The 19,584-nt window shown below is 41.0% G+C and overlaps 1 protein-coding gene across 1 annotated transcript; it reads left to right on the top strand.

The window, feature by feature from the left end:
- The first annotated feature begins 724 nt into the window (after positions 1 to 724).
- cmah (cytidine monophospho-N-acetylneuraminic acid hydroxylase) lies at positions 725 to 17,926 on the top strand. Its single transcript, XM_053508574.1, has 15 exons — positions 725 to 828; positions 1,862 to 2,088; positions 6,024 to 6,115; positions 7,235 to 7,344; positions 10,074 to 10,264; positions 11,564 to 11,644; positions 11,741 to 11,807; positions 11,894 to 11,975; positions 12,091 to 12,228; positions 13,570 to 13,705; positions 14,729 to 14,863; positions 15,237 to 15,411; positions 16,196 to 16,312; positions 16,426 to 16,541; positions 17,519 to 17,926. Exons 2-15 carry the CDS (start codon positions 1,862 to 1,864, stop codon positions 17,628 to 17,630), a joined length of 1,779 nt encoding a protein of 592 aa, XP_053364549.1. The 5' UTR covers positions 725 to 828; the 3' UTR covers positions 17,631 to 17,926.
- The last annotated feature ends 1,658 nt before the right edge of the window (positions 17,927 to 19,584 follow it).

Below are 19,584 nucleotides of genomic sequence, written 5' to 3'. Positions count from 1 at the left end.
ACATTAGATAAATGTTGTAATAAGGATTATATGTTGATCTGAAAATGACTTCCACTGGAGTGTTTCATCTGATGTGTCTGACGTGATTAATCATCACTACTGAAACCTGCAACGTACTGTACAGTGTGTCCTCATTCCTCCATCTCAAGACTAACAGTTCCTGTCTGATAAGGCATCAACTCTGTCACCAGGTTCTCTTACCTCAATTAATCCTGTATCGTACTTGGACTAGATGAATTCATTAATTATGTATATTAATATCTAACATATCTATTATAAACTGTATATTTTTACTCAATATCACATTTATTAATTTTATTATATTTATTAATTATACAGTATTTAAACCTCTAACATGCCTGAAGGTAAACTTTATCAAGGGTGTAGATACTTTCGCCACACACACACACACACACACACACACACAGCCATGATATGAGTTCATTTCTCTTAATAAATATGTAATAATATATGTATGATGTTTTCATGTCACGTGTCACAAACGTTTAAGTGCTGCTGTATTTCCTAACAGATAACTGTATAATAATGAATAATTATTACTATTAGAACTATAAATATTTATATATAATAACCTGAATATGTAAAGAACAGTGAAGCGGTGCGCTGTAGTGAGCGAGGGAGGTTCAGGACATGGAGTAAAAGTAAAGAAGTGTTCTGCGTTTTTTACAGTAAAGCTCCGCCCATGGGCCCTCTCTCAACACACACATACTCTCAACACACACATACTCTCTCACACACACACACACACTCACACACACACACACACACACAGTCTTGAGTGCGGTTCTACTTCTCATCCTTGTTAAGGTAATTTCTTTACGTGTATTTTTATAATAATTACAGACATTTTAATGATGATCTCCATAAAACTATATTATTATAGAGTCAGTTATTGTTTCTGTGACAGATTATTGAACCAATTTAAACAATGATACTAATATTGTATCCTATTTATTAATTATTTAATAAATCCAATGTCTTTTAAATTAAATAGTTTATTTAAATTCCTGGAAGAATCATTTTAGCTTGAAGTCTAGTTTAATGTCTTTAGGATTTTTTCTTTATTATTAATATCTTTTTTAACAAAAATATCCTGCAAGTCCTGCATATGTATGTTTATGTGTGTGTGTGTGTGTGTGTGTGTGTGTGTGTGTGTGTGTGTGGGTTAGGGTTAGGGTTAGGGTTAACACACACACACACACACACACACACACACACACACACGCTACATCCATGCAATGACTGATCTTTGAAGTGATGAAAGTAGAACACATGCCACCTTCGTAACATTTACAGCGGTGTGTGTGTGTGTGTGTTTGTGTGTGTGTGTGTTTGTGTGTGTGTGTGTGTGTGTTTGTGTGTGTGTGTGTGTGTGTTTGTGTGTGTGTGTGTTTGTGTGTGTGTGTGTGTGTTTGTGTGTGTGTGTGTGTGTGTTTGTGTGTGTGTGTGTTTGTGTGTGTGTGTGTTTGTGTGTGTGTGTGTGTGTGTGTTTGTGTGTGTGTGTGTGTGTGTGTGTGTGTGTGTGTTTGTGTGTGTGTGTGTGTTTGTGTGTGTGTGTGTGTGTGTGTGTGTGTGTGTGTGTGTGTGTGTGTGTGTGTGTGTGTGTGTTTGTGTGTGTGTGTGTGTGTGTGTGTGTGTGTGTGTGTGTGTGTGTGTGAGAGAGAGATAGGGAAACAGGGGGGAGAGAGACTGAAGTAAATAACAGGATGATGAAGCAGCGTGTTCTTAAACAGAGAAATGTTTAAATAGGAGATTTTATTCAGTCGCTCGTGTTGTATCTTCACTGCTGCTGATCAGATCTACTCAGGGACAGTTTACACAATGTTCGGTTTTCTCTCAGATGTCCAAGGAGTCCCAGGTGTCTGAGACGTCTCAGGTGGCCAAGACGGTGCTGGAGCTGGACGCCACGGAGGCTCAGGGCCTAAAACAGGGAATCAACTTTAGGAAAAACAAAGAAGGAAAATGTTTCATCATCTACAAAAATAAGAATGTGATCCGAGCCTGCAGGAACCAGTGCAAACACCAAGGAGGACTCTTCAACCAGGACATGGAGGACATGGACGGCAGGTGTGTAAAACAACAACAGATTGCTGAAAAGGATGTCAAATCCCACAGAATTGATTTTAGGGCCAGCGTTAATGATGTGGGTGAAGCCACACAGGCTGATTACTGCAACAGGAGGTGGTTTAGTTCTTAGACAGATTATAGATTAAAGTGATAGAGTTACATGTGAGGTGTTTGCCAGATGCACAGAATATAATATTCGACATTTTATACACATTTTATGCGCTTTACAAACTACTATTACTGTAAAGTGCCAAAAATGTAAAATTGGGCCACACAGACATATAATATGACCAATAATGATCAGATGTCTTTCTTTGGTGAGACAGTTTGGTGACATCATTCCCATATTGTGATATATCCAAAAACTGAAGTGCGGAGTTCACTGTCTGCAGCCTCGCCCCCCCTCGACACACACTGCAGGACTTCCATATAGTGTGCTTAGAAGAAGTCTATGGTGTGAACTTAGACTGTGTGGAGCTCTTAGCCAGCGGCGCGAATCAGACGAATCAGAAGCCAAGGCAGGGGACGCTGGGACGCTGGCAGGCGCCTCCACAGTCACACCAGCCTGTCTCCATATCCCCGTCGTTCTGGTAAAACCTGTAGTTTGATGTGTAGTTCAAATGTGAGCATCTACTGTACACGCAGCCTCCACTATGGTTGTGTTCAACCATGGAACAGATACAACCGTTAACATCTGCAGCGATCGTTAATATGAGACAGGGGAATAAAAGAGGAATCAAAACTCTCAAAATATTACACTATTGATCTGACCACATTACAGAATAAATACATTAAACATGTAATAATGTAATGCAGTGTGTGTGTGTAGGTGTGTGTAGGTGTGTGTGTAGGTGTGTGTGTGTGTGTGTGTGTGTGTGTGTGTGTGTGTGTGTGTGTGTGTGTGTGTGTGTGTATGTGTGTGTATGTGTATGTGTGTGTGTGTGTGTGTGTATGTGTGTAGGTGTGTGTGTGTGTGTGTGTGTGTGTATGTGTGTGTGTAGGTGTGTGTGTGTGTGTGTGTATGTGTGTGTGTATGTGTGTGTAGGTGTGTGTGTGTGTGTGTGTGTGTGTGTATGTGTGTAGGTGTGTGTGTGTGTGTGTGTGTAGGTGTGTGTGTGTGTGTGTGTATGTGTGTAGGTGTGTGTGTGTGTGTGTGTGTGTGTGTGTGTGTGTGTGTGTGTGTGTGTGTATGTGTGTGTGTGTGTGTGTGTGTGTGTATGTGTGTGTAGGTGTGTGTGTGCATGTGTGTGTATGTGTATGTGTGTGTGTGTATGTGTGTGTGTATATGTGTGTGTGTGTGTGTGTGTGTGTGTGTGTGTGTGTATGTGTGTGTAGGTGTGTGTGTGTGCATGTGTGTGTGTGTATGTGTGTGTGTGTGTGTGTAGGTGTGTGTGTGTGTGTGTGCATGTGTGTGTGTGTATGTGTGTGTGTGTGTGTGTAGGTGTGTGTGTGTGTGTGTGTGTGTGTGTGTGTGTGTGTGTGTGTATGTGTGTGTGTGTGTGTGTAGGTGTGTGTGTGTACAGCGTGTACAGGTATGACATGTGTATATAACCATTGTGAAACAGGACAGTCTTAAGCCCTAGCGTTGATGCTGAAACTGTACCAGTCCCACATGGCCTACAACCTGCCCTGACTGCATACCTCGACATGCACGAGCTCCACAAGTCATTGTACAAATAAAAACCTTCAACTGTGAGAAGAAATGGCAAAAACTGAAGATTTCACTGAATCTCACTTACAGGCTGTTTTTAAGATTAACAGCCCCAAATCTATAACGTTCACAAATCGTTCTTTTGTTAAGTGTAATTAAGATACTTCATTTTGTAAAGGACTTTTCCGGGGCGTCTTCATGTGGGAAACGATCTGAGTGGTTGTCCATGCTGTGTTTATATTAACTCAGGAACAGTACAATGATCTCCAGACAACAATATAAACACAGTGCCAACGTGACTGTTGAATGGCTACATCAGTAATGCTTCATCACAAAAGGCTGAAACATCCACACGGCCCAGACTCGCTCTGAGAACTACAAAGCTTTGGTAGATCTGTAGTAAAAGATAAAGAAGGACTTTCACTCTACTTTGCAGGACAGTAACGTATCTGTGATAAATACAGTCTTCTTCTTCTTCTTCTTCTTCTTCAGACTACAGCATCCTGAGGACCTCCACAAATAGGAGATCATACAATAACCATTTCAGCATTCAAAAGCAGTGCGTGTGTGTGTGTGTGTGTGTGTGTGTGTGTGTGTGTGTGTGTGTGTGTGTATGTGTGAGACATTAAAACCACTCAGTCACTAACCACAAGTATGAGAATCACAGAGCTCAGCTTTTTCTCAGTCTGATGATGAACTGAAACCCTTGACATGTATCCTGTGGTTTTCTCTGCTGCTGCCACGAGCGTCTTTAACTACTGGAGTCAATTGAAGTTTGTGTAATGTTTAGTATGTTTCTCAGGAATTATTTCTCATGATTCAAAACAATATTTAAAAAAGGTTTTGTGTCATTTCCTTCACTTGGTCTGCTTTGATGTTAAGCTGTGCAGTAAACACTGGGCTTATTTAGCAGCGGTAGCTAAGCTAGATAGGTTCCTCACTAATGTTAGCATTACATCCTTCCTTGTTCAGCATCTTGATCATGTCAAACTGTTACAGTGTTGAAATCAAATCTTTAGTCTGGTTGATAAAACAGAAAGTAAAACAACTGACCTACTTAAAGCCAGGGTTCCATTACATATGGTCTACACTGCAACAAAGGACGTCTTAGCAAGTGGAATATATTTAAATCTATTGAGCACACATATCGTCAGTAGTGCAACAAAAAAATCAATTCCTGAAAACTAGCAGAATTATCTGTATAATAGATCATTATAACTTATTCTATGAACAAACGATGTTTATGTGAGGGTTAGGAGTCAGCTAGGGTAACGCTTACGAAAAGAAACAACAAAAAGCAAAAATCTACAAAACTCTTCAGTTATGAGAGTGTGAACATGTGATATCTCGCTGCGTGACAAAACCAGGTGCCTAACCATTCTGGAAGTTTCTAATGAGGAAGCACATGTACAGATGGACATGATGGGTTTTGGCCGGACCACATATGAGTGCAATGCACACAATGCACACAATACACACAATACACACAATACACACCATACACTCAGTGCACACAATACACACCATACACATATAACCCTCTTTAACAGAATTAATTGTTGGAGCTGTGTTTGATTTATAAGTATATAAACATTATAATAACATTAGATGTTCAATCCATTGTGTTTTACTTTTGATCTAGTTATTTGAAATTAAATGCTTTTTATAGACATTTCAAGTCATTGTGTGATTTAAAAAAAACAACCCGTATGTATAAGTAGAGGGAAGACGACAGAGAGGGTAGGCTTCAGGCTCGTCCCAGTCGCAGGACGTAATACAGCACCAGGGTGGATAGGAAATGTCAGAATAACACTCACAAGAGACTTTACATAAACCAAAGTAGCAAAAACGAGTGTAAAGAACTCCAGAGGTTTCTCTGTATATTAACAGGTTTGTTATAATATGAATATTACACAAAGTATTTGTTTCTAAGCCAATTATCTCATGATCTCGTTTTGTTTGTTGCTGCTTCAGAGCCAGACTGAATAAAAATCTAAATTTAGTTCTTCATGATAATAAAATATCTTGTTTATTAGCAGTGCTCTATTATTCTGTTGATAAAAGAGTTTACCTACAGTCTCACCAGCTACTAGAGCACAGGACCAGACGAAAACCAGTGTTTAGATAATCCTGCTTTATGGCACTAATTAAATCTTACGCTCATACTATGCTACTATTTTTTAGTCCAAAATATTTTTAATCTAATATGAAAATGCTTGTTTAATTATTGTGGTATCATTATATTAGGCAACAATATGAAACTATATAAATCTGTATGTTTCAGGACTGTTCGCTGCTCTAAACATTTTTGGAAGCTGAATGTGGCCACCATGAAGTACGTCAACCCTCCAGACAGCTTCGCCCAGGACGAGCTCGGTGAGGAACATTCACTACATTATCAGAAACTGTAGAAACCTTTCGATCTATCCCTTAGTCCTGCTTTAATCCCAACACCATCAATCCCTCAGTCCTGAACACTGGAAGACTAGGAGATGTTTTATGTTCTCACTTAACGTTGCAGAATATATCATCACTGGAACAGTACTGCAGTACTAGAGTTTTAAAATGCTACTATATAAACTATTTGAAATAATCAGTACTTCCACTATGCCCATAGCAACAGAGCAACAGTGGTGAGGCGACCTGGAGGGAAATGTACACATACTCTCAATCACATCTACACATACAAACTCCAACTCTACCTCCAGGGTGTAATCTCTCAGACATGCAGGTCTCTGGGTGTTTATAGTGATGGAGTCACTGCACGACCTGTGCACAACGCTACAGAGGTGAAGGGTCACAGGATATCTAACACACTGCAGCATTAGGATACTGTATAGATCCAGGATTTATAGACTTTAATAGCATGGCTGTTAATAGTCAATAATATACACAGCAGACTCACATTGAAATTAATAACAAATAAGAAAAGGTTTTCTAGATTCTGTATTTTGTGAATAAATCACTCCCCCTGCTGCAGTGTGTTTATTACTGTAACCCCGTTGTTCATCTACAGAAGGCTTGTGTCTCTCTGACAGGAGCTACTGTATGAAAAGTATCATAAAGTAATAAAACACATGAAATTACTGTATCAAAAAAAATGATATTGTGACATTATTCTCAGTCTCATTGGTTTGGGATTAAATTTGGAAGTGTCAGGGTGCCTTGTTTACTGGAGTCTTTAGTCACGTAGGATCACTTTGCTTCCCTTAACCATCAGGGACATCGCATGAAATAGCATTTAAAGAAAAATAGTTATATAAAATAATCAGTTTTTTGTATTTTTTTACACTGTGTTATCTTTATTCTCTACACGCCTGCATTCAGGAGTATTTATAAACACATCGTAACCCAGGAAAGGTATATTTATGTTCAGTTAATCACTACACTTGATTATCACTACACTTTTCTCTCACATGCTGCTTTCCATTATAGAGCTGAACCCATGTGTGTGTGTGTGTGTGTGTGTGTGTGTGTGTGTGTGTGTGTGTGTAGAGGTGACACAGTGTGAAGACGGGCGGTTGGAATTTGTGGAGTTGGACCCTCCTGACCCTTGGACAGCTGATCCCAGAATTGTTGAGGAACTACAGCCTGGAGAGGTTACGGTAATACACACACACACACACACACACACACACAAACACTCACACACACACAGAAATAGATCAGGCGTCGGTTCTTCGTACGTCGCTAACTCAGTTAGCTGGATTTGATTGTTGTGGGTTTGTCCTCACTGACTCACGTGGGAAAAGAAAAGTATCTTGCACATATATATTTATATATAATCGCTATCAAATATTATATTAGAACATAAATGTATAGGTTTATTATCATCAACTACTGTATGATATTATTATTATAATAAACCCTCGGCACGAGACAGCCGTCAAGACCATTAATACAAATTCTTGTATAATTTTTATTTTGTGGAACCTCGGATTACGAGCATAATTCATTCCAGAAGCAGGCTCGTATTCCAAAACACTCGTAAATCAAAGCCAATTTTCCAATAAGAATAATAGAAATTAAAATAATTCGTTCCACAGCCCAAAAAAATAAATACATTAAAATAATTAACACAAAACATAAAGTAAAAATAAAACAAATTAACCTGCACATTTCCTGAAAACAAGGAAAAAAATCTTAACAGATAAGTGTCCATTTATGCGCACAGGCGCCGTGTGTGTTTTTCTCTCTCCTGCACTGCTGACACAGTGCCGGTTGTGTGTGAGCGAAGCACCCCCTCTGTTTTACAAACACACACACACACACACAAACACATTAAAGGCGAGAGAGAGAGAGAGTGAACTGGCACGGTGTCAAATTACGCGTGCGCACAATTAACACACACTGCAGTGCAAGAGAAAGAAAAACACACACGCGGATGTTTGCAGCAATGAGATTCAGCAGGGGAGACGATTCCGCAGCGCAAGAGAGAGAAAAACCGTTGGCTCAGTTATGATCACGTGACACTCGGCATCAAATCAAGAAGCGCATGCATGATACATGCTACTCTGTGCTCGTAAACCAAGACAATGCTCGTTTTCCAAGTCAAAATTTATTAAAAATCTTTGCTCGTCTTACGGAACACTCGTAAACCGAGTTACTCGTAATCCGAGGTTTCACTGTATAGTATTTATATACAAATTTTATTATAAAATAAACAATATAAAAGTATATTTTTATTTGCAAAAATATAAAAAAAATCTATTTTTTATATACAACATATTTATTTTAAAATTGCTTATTGTATTTTATTGTCAACTAAAATACAATTGACAAATAAAATACAATTGTCGACTGTCGATGCATATCGCCTTTTAAATCAACACACGAACGCGCAATAATCCTAGACAACTTAATCCAGCCATACTAATCATCAACAACAGGTGAGCTCGAAGAACCGACTTAGCCAGATCGTAATTAGCACGATGATCTCATCTTAGATGTGTCAATATGTTCTAATATAATATTTGATAGCGATTATGTGCATACACTCACCTAAAAAAACGGGGAAAAACATCCAGTATGCGGCAGTCCTGTGGGCAAAAATGCCTTGTTGATGTTAGAGGTCAGAGGAGAATGGGCCGACTGATTCAAGCTGATAGAAGAGCAACTTTGACTGAAATAAAAACTCCTTACAACCGAGGTATGCAGCAAAGCATTTGTGAAGCCACAACACGCACAACCTTGAGGGGGATGGGCTACAACAGCAGAAGACCCCACCGGGTACCACTCATCTCCACTACAAATAGGAAAAAGAGGCTACAACTTGCACGAGCTCACCAAAATTGGACAGTTGAAGACTGGAAAAAAGTTGCCTGGTCTGATGAGTCTCGATTTCTGTTGAGTCGTTCAAATGGTAGAGTCAGAATGTGGCGTAAACAGAATGAGAACATGGATCCATCATGCCTTGTTACCACTGTGCAGGCTGCTGGTGGTGGTGTAATGGTGTGGGGATGTTTTCTTGGCACACTTTAGGCCCCTTAGTGCCAATTGGGCATGGTTTAAATGCCACGGGCTACCTAAGCATTGTTTCTGACCATGTCCATCCCTTTATGACCACCATGTACCCATCCTCTGATGGCTACTTCCAGCAGGATAATGCACCATGTCACAAAGCTCGAATCATTTCAAATTGGTTTCTTAAACATGACAATGAGTTCACTGTACTAAAATGGCCCCCACAGTCACCAGATCTCAACCCAATAGAGCATCTTTGTGATGTGGTGGAACGGGAGCTTCATGCCCTGGATGTGCATCCCACAAATCTTCATCAACTGCAAGATGCTATGCTATCAATATGGGCCAACATTTCTAAAGAATGCTTTCAGCTCTTGTTGAATCAATGCCACGTAGAATTAAGGCAGTTCTGAAGGCGAAAAGGGGGTCAAACACAGTATTGGTATGGTTTTCTTAATAATCCTTTAGGTGAGTGTATATAAGCAAGATACTTTTCTTTTCCCACATGAGTCAGTCCGCGTCAGTTGTGCTCTTTAACAAATCAGATGTGACCTCGCCATTTTAACCAATCATTACCCACCAGGAGCGCAGGCTAAATCCTGTTTACATGAAATAAACCTGCTTCCGAGCAGGTTCAAGCTTACGGACATGTTGCTATGACAGCAAATGCAAGATGTGCATCTAAGAACTAAACAATCCAAAATCAGGACAAATTCACAACAATCAAATCCATCTAACTGAGTTAGCGACGTACGAAGAACAGACCCCTGAACAGATAAGTTAAGCTTCACCTACTAGCTAGCTCTTGTTTACTGAGAAACTGAATCCACTGATAACATACTGTATTTGCTTGGTGTGTGTGTCCCCTTAGCTGACATACATCACACACGCATGTGTAGAAGTGAAGGCGGGGTCGAAGCGGATGATGTTTGATCCCTGGTTGGTGGGTCCAGCGTTCGCTCGTGGTTGGTGGCTTTTACACGAACCTCCACCTGATGCACTAGACAGACTCTACACAACAGATCTGGTCTACATCAGCCACATGCACTCAGACCACCTCAGGTAACCCAACCCATCATTAGGTCATTAGCTCTCGTAGACATCTACCCTATGCCATACCCAATGTTATACCCTACACCATTCCCTACATCCTACAGTAACCTATACTCTACACCTCATGCCACACTGTACCCTATGCCATACTCTACACCACTCCTTACATCGTATTCTACAGTGTGCTGTACACCATACCAACACCATACTCTACATTCTACTCTACACTGTACCCTACACCATAGCCTACACCTTACCTTACAATGTATCCTAAACTAAACTCTACGTCATACCCTACATTATACCCTACACCATACCCTAGACTATACGCTGCAAAAAAATGTGCACTATACTCTATACTGTGCCCTACACCATACTCTACACCTTCCCCTATACCATACACTACACCATATTCCCACCACACCCTACACTTTACCCCACACCACACTATATTTTACGCAGTACCCTACACTCCACCCCATACTGTATGCTACACCATACCTTATACCATACCCTTCACTCTACTCTACACAATACTTTGCTCTCTACCCTACATTATACTCTTAGCCATACTCAACACTACACCCAACACCATGCTCTACACTGTACATCGTACCCAATACCCATCGTACCCAATGTCATATATGACAGCATAGTCTACCTTAGCATACGTTACACCTCACGTCTCCCCAGAAATGAAACCGCATGTCATGTTGATGCAGAACACAACACTTGTGATTGGTCCACCTGGTAGCATCACATATCCTGTTTCTTCTTCTATCTTTCCATTTTTAATCAATAAAAACATGGACCAATTTTAGAAAAAGTTTAAAAATTATTTGGAAAGTAAGCACATTTGCCCAACTTGTTTGCCCAATGCACGAAGCCAACAACTCAACTTCACCGCACTAAGAGGGTAGCAAATCATGTTTGAGACATTGTCATAAACCTCAGCAAAATGGCAAAGAGACCCCACTGCCAACTTGTGGCTTGAAGGTGTACAGTAACTGCAATGAGATACAGACGCACCATTGCACAAGAATAAATGCTCACACCACCATAGACCACTTGCCATGCCTTTGGTGTAAACATGGCATGACTAAATGTTGAACCATATATCAGCCTTGAATCTAATTAAATATTACCGAGACAAATATTTAGATAAGTCCTTGTATCTGTACATCAGCAAGATGTTCTTAAACCATTTCCTTAAACTGGATTATCTGACCAAAATGCTGATTCCTTTATAAGATGTATATTGTATTACAGTGTAAATACTGTGTGTTGATGGTGTGATTATTTTTTCAGCTATCCCACACTGAAGCTACTCTCTGAGAGGAGACCAGATTTATCGATATACGTCGGAAATACAGAGCGTCCTGTTTTCTGGCAAGTTGTGACTCCTTTCTGATTTCCTTTAGCTTGGGACTCAGTAAAACATTTAAACATGTGCAGTGTATGTACTCTTATCACTTTCCATCACAGGTATCTTGGGAAAAGTGGCGTGAAACTGACAAACATCAATGTTGTTCCATTTGGCGTCTGGCAGAATGTGAGTGTTGGTTTAAGCTCTGTCTGTCAGTGCAGGTCGATGTTGAGTTGCGTAGCTGTTTAAAAGGTTTTTTTCTGGGCATTCAGGTAGATGAACATTTGCGGTTTATGATTCTGATGGACGGCATCCACCCGGAGATGGACACCTGTATTATTGTGGAATATAAGGGTAATGTTTTAATAAATCAGAGATCATGTACATTAGCAGTCACACCCTGAGGTGCTTTAAACCTATATTATTAATATAGTATTTACAAACATTCAGGCTTGTCCTGCTCCCTTAGGTCACATGATTCTGAACACAGTGGACTGTACACGCCCCAATAATGGCCGCCTCCCACATGGAGTGGATGTGATGATGGGTGACTTCGCTGGAGGAGCTTCAGGATTTCCCATGACCTTCACAGGGGGGAAATACACTGGTCAGCTACCTGTCTATCTGTCTGGCCTGTCTGTCTCTCTCCCTTTCTCTATCTTAGTCTGGCTTTATTTTGCCTGTCTGTCTCTTTATCAAACAGACAATGCCTGTCTGTCTCTAACTTTCTATTAGTCTGACTTTATGCCTGGGTTAGTGTTAAGATAGCCGGACAGACAGACAGACAAACAGACAGATCTATCTATCTATCTATCTATCTATCTATCTATCTATCTATCTATCTATCTAACAGACAGACAGACAGACAGACAGACAGATAGATAGATAGATAGATAGATAGATAGATAGATAGATAGATAGATAGACTATCTATCTATCTATCACTTAGTCTGTGTCTCTGTCCGACTGTGTTTCTCTGTCTTTCTATCTGATTTGCTCTGGCTGTGTCTCTCTGTCTGCTAATGTTGGGGCTAGTAATCTTCACCCAGGCCCAGCAGCACCTGGTATGTTCTGATATAAATAGATGGGCTTTAGTTAGGAAAACACCCCCACTAAAATGTGGTGTTGAGACAAAGGTAGTAGCAGTCTAGCAAGAAAATCAACCTTTTAGAAAAGATTGAAGGAACTGGTGTGGTTCCTCCAGTAGGTGAGGTCCTCCAGTGAGAAACCACTAGCAGAAAGCTAGGGCTAGCATTTTACAATCATTTCTATGAAAACAATCCCAGACTTTTAGGACAGATTTTTAACAGTGGGCAATTAAGCACCAGTTTTGAGCAAGACAAACCCAGGTGATCGGTGGATTCACCCTGGCACAGTGGGAGGTAGAGCAATGCAGGTCGACACATATGGGGAATTCTCCATCTGCAGCAGCTTTAACACACAGCACTGGCACAACAGGTCCTTTGGGACTTGGCAAGCCCCGGTGATGTGTGTTAGTGAAACATCTAAACACCAACATGGTCATATAACACACAACAGCACAGTGAGGATGTGTTTATAATCTCATGAGGAACTCTGCAGTGATGCCCTCAGACTGAGCACCACGCTACAGGAACCTCAGAGTGTCTGTCAGCTTAGAGGAACATCTCGTCAAGGTTCCTGTCCCAGACACATTTTAGATCTTTCCTTAATTCAGTTTCTAGTGATTAAATAGAATAAAAATCAATAAATGAATACCTGATCCCAACTATAGAGTGAGAATAATGGATGTGTCCACAAGGCTCAATGTGGAATAATGCAATGTTTAAAAAAGAAATAAAAAACATCTACACAGGAGAGGTTTATAGGGACTTCACTGCATGTAGTGTTAGTGCCTGGGATTTACACAAGTGTGTGTGTGTGTGTGTGTGTGTGTGTGTGTGTGTGTGTGTGTGTGTGTGTGTCACAGAGAGCTGGAAGGCAAGTTTTATTAAAACTGAGAGGAGGAAGCTGTTGAACTATAAAGCTGAGCTGGTGAAGACCCTGAGGCCGAAAGTGTACAGTCCCATCGCTGGCTACTTCACCGAGGCACATCCATCTGACAGGTCATCATCATCATAACAATAATAATAATAATAATAATAATAATAATAAAGTATGTAAATCAAGTAAAGTGTCTTCTGCAAGATGGCATCACCTTTAATAACCTTTTATGAATGTAACTGTAGTGCCTTTCTGCTTCTTTCTATTGCATTAGTTCTAGCCTTGCCTTAAACACCTGATTACATCCTGCCACTGTCCTGCTCTGTGGCTTCAACATTACTGATGAGATTGTAGTTTGTGGGTTATTTCTGTTAAACACTGTACCTGTTAGAGATTCTTAAACACAAGAAGTCTAATGATCTTAGTGCTGAAGGTTGCGGTACCTTACACACAGGGTTAGCATTCACACAGACTTTATCTCTAGTTTGTGTGAGAGGGGGTCAACATAATAGAGTGAGAGTGCTTATGACACACACGGGACGACCGTACTGTTTGGAGAGAGTGTGGGGTTATTAATTAGTAAACTAAAAAAAGAAAACAGAAAATACAAAATAAGAAGCGCTCCAAACAAAGCGCTAGAAAGAAAGAAAAGCTTCTGATCCTCTTGGGGTCTATCCCCTTACCGAGGATTTATACCAGGGAATGTCCTCACTGGTGCTTTGCACGATTAACTTGAACTAAAAGCGCAGGCTGAACTGACGCACGGCGCTCTATCAGGGAGTACATACTTATGCACAGTGCTGTGTAAAGTGAACAGTGATGTGTTGATGAGTAAAGAAACATATCACATCGTTTCCTGTCCCATGCACTTTTGACTTGTTAAGATCAGCCGAGTATATCTCCTCTGTTCCTGGGACGCATGCTCGTCACTGGTTCATGCTGTGAGAAGACATATAGAGTACTTGTACAATGCTCAGTTAAACTCTCTCTTTTTTTTAGCATTTTCTACCCCAGGTACAATAACTCAAAGGGTACTGCAACCAAACAGTGTTCTCATAACAAACAGTCTCTGGAAGAAAACTAGCAGGACCCAGGACTTTAGAGGACACTAACAGGGATGTTGATGTGGACTGTTGATGTTGTAGGTACATAAAGGAGACGAACACAAAGAACGACCCTGTGGAACTGAACAAACTGGTCAAAAACATCTGTCCTGAGGTTTTCACCTGGACACCTGCACCAGGCGCCGTGCTGGATCTGTGCCTCGCCCTCAAACAAGGGTGTGTGTGTCTGTGTGTGTGTGTGTGTGTGTGTGAGTGTGTGTGTGTAAAATACATCTTCTGCAGCAGTTTATAGGGACAACATAGATCTGACTTTTATGTCTTATTGTAAAATCACTTTTTATAATATAAGTAATATTTTAAATGCTACATATAAACACTATATTACTGTATCTCTATATTTTATAATAAACCAATGTTTATATACAGTATGCATAAACTGCAATTACAGGAAGAATTTGATTAGTTTGCACCGATTAAGTACTTACATTGGTTTAACTCTTTATTGTCATTTTGCACACATATGACACACATTTCTCTAAGTAAATAAGTATTATAATAAATGAATAGGATTTGTTTGTCATGTGGACAGGGACGCAGTCACCGAGCCGCCCGATGGGACGAAGATCTACAAGGACAACTGGGACTTCAAGGTTTATCTGGATGAACTGAACACTGCGGTCTCGTCCCAAATCTTCAAACACAACCACTGGATAGAATTTTACTACAAGTGGGCCGCGTTCAGGGACTACAACCTGGTCGTACGGGTACGTAACGAAACCAACACCGCACCGAGTTCACAAGCAGAGGGTTTAGTTAGGATTTGGATATCAATATTGAGGAATGTAATTTTACACACTCATAGCAAGAGCAGAAATAAAGAGTTATTATGGTTAAGAACAATATTTAGTTTGGAAAGAGTAGAGAAAGTGAAATATATCCACGTATTTAAGATACATATTCTGGTTGGCATGAATGAAGAATTGAAGCAGATGACATTCCCGTGATTGACATGATGATGTAAACAGTTGTGAAATGAGACGACGATCATCTTTTAGTACCTGGCCAAAGGTTAGGAGCAGAAGAACTCATCTGTATTGGTCTTCTGAACTGCCAAGCAGATTCCTACTGAAAGACTGAGTAGCTCTTCTCCAGTCGGGCAGTAATGATGTCACCAGTGGGTGTGGTTTAACATCACCCTGATAATACTCACATCACATCAAATGGAAGGTATTTAGTAGGAAAACCCAGGCCATGATTAATACTCCAGTATACTAGCGGAAAAATAATTATACAACGCGTAAGATCTGAAAAGATTTTATTCATATCAACACCAATAGATTCTAAACAGCGATCGCACAAAGTGAACCATTCTTCTGGTAAACATCTTATCTTCTCCACTACGATTAGAGTCAGTGTTCCCTGTTTCTATTTCATCTGATAAAGTTGTATACAGTAGCACCTGACCGGCCCCGTGTCAGTCTCAATCACATGATCGTAATCCTTAAGACTTAAAGACGTGTACTTAGACCACATTAATCCTGCTGTCAGGTGATGGAGACAGACGATGATTTCCAGCCGCTGAAGGACGGGTACGATTACCTGGTGGACTTTCTGGATCTTACTTTCCCTTCAATGAGACCAGACCGAGAGCACGCCTACTTAGAGGTACAGGACTGGGGAGAAAACAACAACAACTACATACAACATAGCAATACTTCATGTAACTCTGTGTGTGTGTGTGTGTGTGTGTGTGTGTGTGTGTGTGTGTGTGTGTGTAGATTAAGAACCGAGTGAATGTGATGAGGTACCTGGTGGTGAACGGCTTGCTGTGGGATGATCTGTACATCGGCTTCAACAACCGCATCTGCCGAGACCCAGACGTCTACCATCATAAGTAACATACACACACACACACACACACACAGACACACACACACAGACTGAGAGATCTTCGTCCTGGTGGGGTGACTAGTGGACTAATGAGAACACAGAAGGACAGGGTACATTAAATATCCGCTGACCCGATCAGACAAGGACCTGACTCGATTAAATAGATCTCAAAATCAACAATCAATTCCTCTGAGAAACGTCACATCGAGCAGTGATGTAACATGAACAGTATTAAACATGTATACACCAGTGATGATCCCCGAGTGCTGATAACAGACAGTAACAGCACTGTGAGGTGTGACTCTGTGTATGAGTGGGCGTGTCCCAGGTGTTGTCCAGTGGTTAATGACACTAACTGTGTGTCTCAGCGTGGGTGAGAGTAGGTCTGTACGGTCCGCAGTACTGGGGAGAGAGCAGCTGTCTGACTAAACCCACATTCACACCCAGTCACAGAAGCACTTTCAGTAAGAACACACATCTGATAACGTTATGGCGTCTTAAACAACACGCCGTCTCTGCACTCATCACTTCTAAGTCCTTCTGAATCGCCTCGGAACCCCCTACGGCCGCATCACACCCGTGCTGATATTCAGTACAACAGCACAACCTCGAGTGTAGGAAGGTCTTACACATACTGCGTACGTCACACAGCCAACACACATACGATAACTAGAAGCATTGTGAAGGAAGAGAGGGTGAAAATCCCTAAATCCTGAACAGAGTGACACTTGAGTGTCTGTCTCCAGACGAGTGTTGAGAAGCGGGGGTGTCTGATGAAGAGGGTGTGGCCTAGTAGGAGGGTGCCTAAACTTTATGCATTACACTAAGTGTGCATTAAAGTTCACTTTGTTATTAAATGGTGACAAACTTTTGCATAGTTAATGATCAGCGAACCCATAACAGAGTGATGCAGTGTGATCTTCAGCAGAGCTCACACACACCTTCTGACCAAACTGCTTTAATCTTCTTCTTTCCCTTCAGGTTTTGGAAGCACTTCCAGTCAGATTTGCCAACAGCGCCACCCGACTGGGACGCGTTCCTGGAAATGGTTCCTGCTCAGGATTCCGAAAGCTCTTCCTGTATTCTGTCTTAAACACACACACACACACACACCCAGCACTACTGAAGATAAATGCTCAGGGTATCTTTCTAGTGAATGTTTAGGTTTAAATGAAGGTTTGGGGCTAAAATAATTTTTTTGAAAAAAATCATTTTGCAAGCAGCTGAAAGCAACACGAAAGCAGTTGAAACTGAATTCAGTAACGTGTTGACACTACACACAGGAGAACAGAAGGACTCAGTTTCAGTTTCAGTTACTGGGAGGTTTTATATATAAAAGGAGTATATATAGTTCATATAAATGATGGTTGTTTGTATCTCAGGGTCAGGGTAGAGGGACGGGGCAGAGGGGCGGGTCAGAGGGCAGAGTGTCAGGGCAGAGGGGCGGGTCAGAGGGCAGAGTGTCAGGGCAGAGGGGCGGGGCAGAGTGTCAGGGCAGAGGGGCGGGGCAGAGTTTCAGGGCAGAGGGGCGGGTCAGAGGGGCGGGTCAGGGGTCGGGGCAGAAGGGCGGGGCAGAGGGGCGGATCAGGGGCGGGGCATAGGGGTGGGGCAGAGGGGCGGGGCAGGTGGAGGAGATCATTTACATGCACTATGGGGATTTTACACTGCATCCTTTCTGTAACTGTGGAAAATGTTTACTCTGGTAAAGGAGGGTTCTTTATTTATTCTTATTGTATGTATTTCTCATTTTACTAAATTATAAAGATGAAGGGAATCATGGCTCATTCATTGGGAAACTCACTAGTGTCACAGTCTTAAACCTCAAACATAATTATGTAATAGATTTAAATGTAAATATCAGCCAGAATGTTATTAAACTTATTTCATAATATAATATGATAATATCAGTAAAATATTAATATTGTAGTAAAATCCTATAACATGGTTAAACTTTAAACAAAAAAGAAAGAGGTCAAATGCTACCTAGATGTTAATGTTAAACACACTGACCATAATTATATACACACACTATCATGTGTTCTATGGCATCAGGACTTACACATTTACAAACGTATGTAAGTAATGTGGTTGGTGGTCTTTCGGCTGCTCCCGCCAAGGGGTCGCCACAGTGGGCCATCCGGTCCGCACAGTCAAGCTTGGCACAGGTTTTTAAATTTTAAATTCAAATTCTAATGTTATTTGTCACATACACAGTCATACCCAGTACGATATGGAGTGAAATGATTATACGACCGGCAGTGACCTCAAAATCTAAATTATTAATAAGAAATAATTATGGCAAAGGAATAAGAATAAGAATAAAATATAGAAAAAAAAAAAAAAATTCAATTCAATTTTATTTGTATAGCGCTTTTAGCAATTTTCATTGCCGCAAAGCAGCTTTACACAGTCAAAAGAATAATTTAAGTTTGTATGAAATGTGAATTTGTATGAATCAAAATGGTCAGTTTGTCCCTGGTGAACAAGCCGAGGGCGACAGTGGCAAGGAAAAACTCCCTGAGATGGTAATAGGAAGAAACCTTGAGAGGAACCAGACTCAACAGGGAACCCATCCTCATCTGGGTGAAACAGAAAGCAGTAAATGATCTGCATTTATACAGTGTGTAGGGTGGGAGGCAGTTCAGCTATAATAGCTGATGTTAATTGATGTTAATATGGAGTCCAGGTAGTTATTGAAGACCCAGGTAGACTTGTATGAAGTTCCAGTCCTGAACTATCGAACGGTCAAGTCCTCAAAGAAACAGCTGCCAACACCAGTCAAGGCCAGAACCATTTTCTAGGTAGAGAGAATCATTCCCAGACACCGGACGCATCCCAGAGAGACACACGGGGCATCCATGTGACGAGATCTTCAGCATGAAGCGGGGCACCAGGATGGGTCAGACAGGTCCGGAGGGCAGAGGGAGTCTGGATCACTGGCAGCTCAGGAACGACATGTGTAGCTCGACAGAGAGAGAGAGAAAGAGTGAAAGGGGGAGACAGGAGGAGAGAGGAAAGAGAAAGAGGGGGAGAGAGGGAAGAAGAGT

The sequence above is a fragment of the Clarias gariepinus genome, chromosome 12 (assembly GCF_024256425.1).
Source record: "Clarias gariepinus isolate MV-2021 ecotype Netherlands chromosome 12, CGAR_prim_01v2, whole genome shotgun sequence".
Classification (NCBI taxonomy): Eukaryota; Metazoa; Chordata; class Actinopteri; order Siluriformes; family Clariidae; genus Clarias; species Clarias gariepinus.
This window is presented reverse-complemented; position numbering and strand designations above follow the sequence as displayed.

What these genes read in the sequence shown, in the direction of transcription:
- cmah (XM_053508574.1), top strand. Translation starts at nt 1,862, where the DNA reads ATGTCCAAGGAGTCCCAGGTGTCTGAGACGTCTCAGGTGGCCAAGACG. An exon ending in ATGCACTCAGACCACCTCAG is followed by an intron (nt 10,265 to 11,563) that starts GTAACCCAACCC and finishes TTATTTTTTCAG; the next exon opens with CTATCCCACACTGAAGCTAC. An exon ending in TGCCTCGCCCTCAAACAAGG is followed by an intron (nt 14,864 to 15,236) that starts GTGTGTGTGTCT and finishes TCATGTGGACAG; the next exon opens with GGACGCAGTCACCGAGCCGC.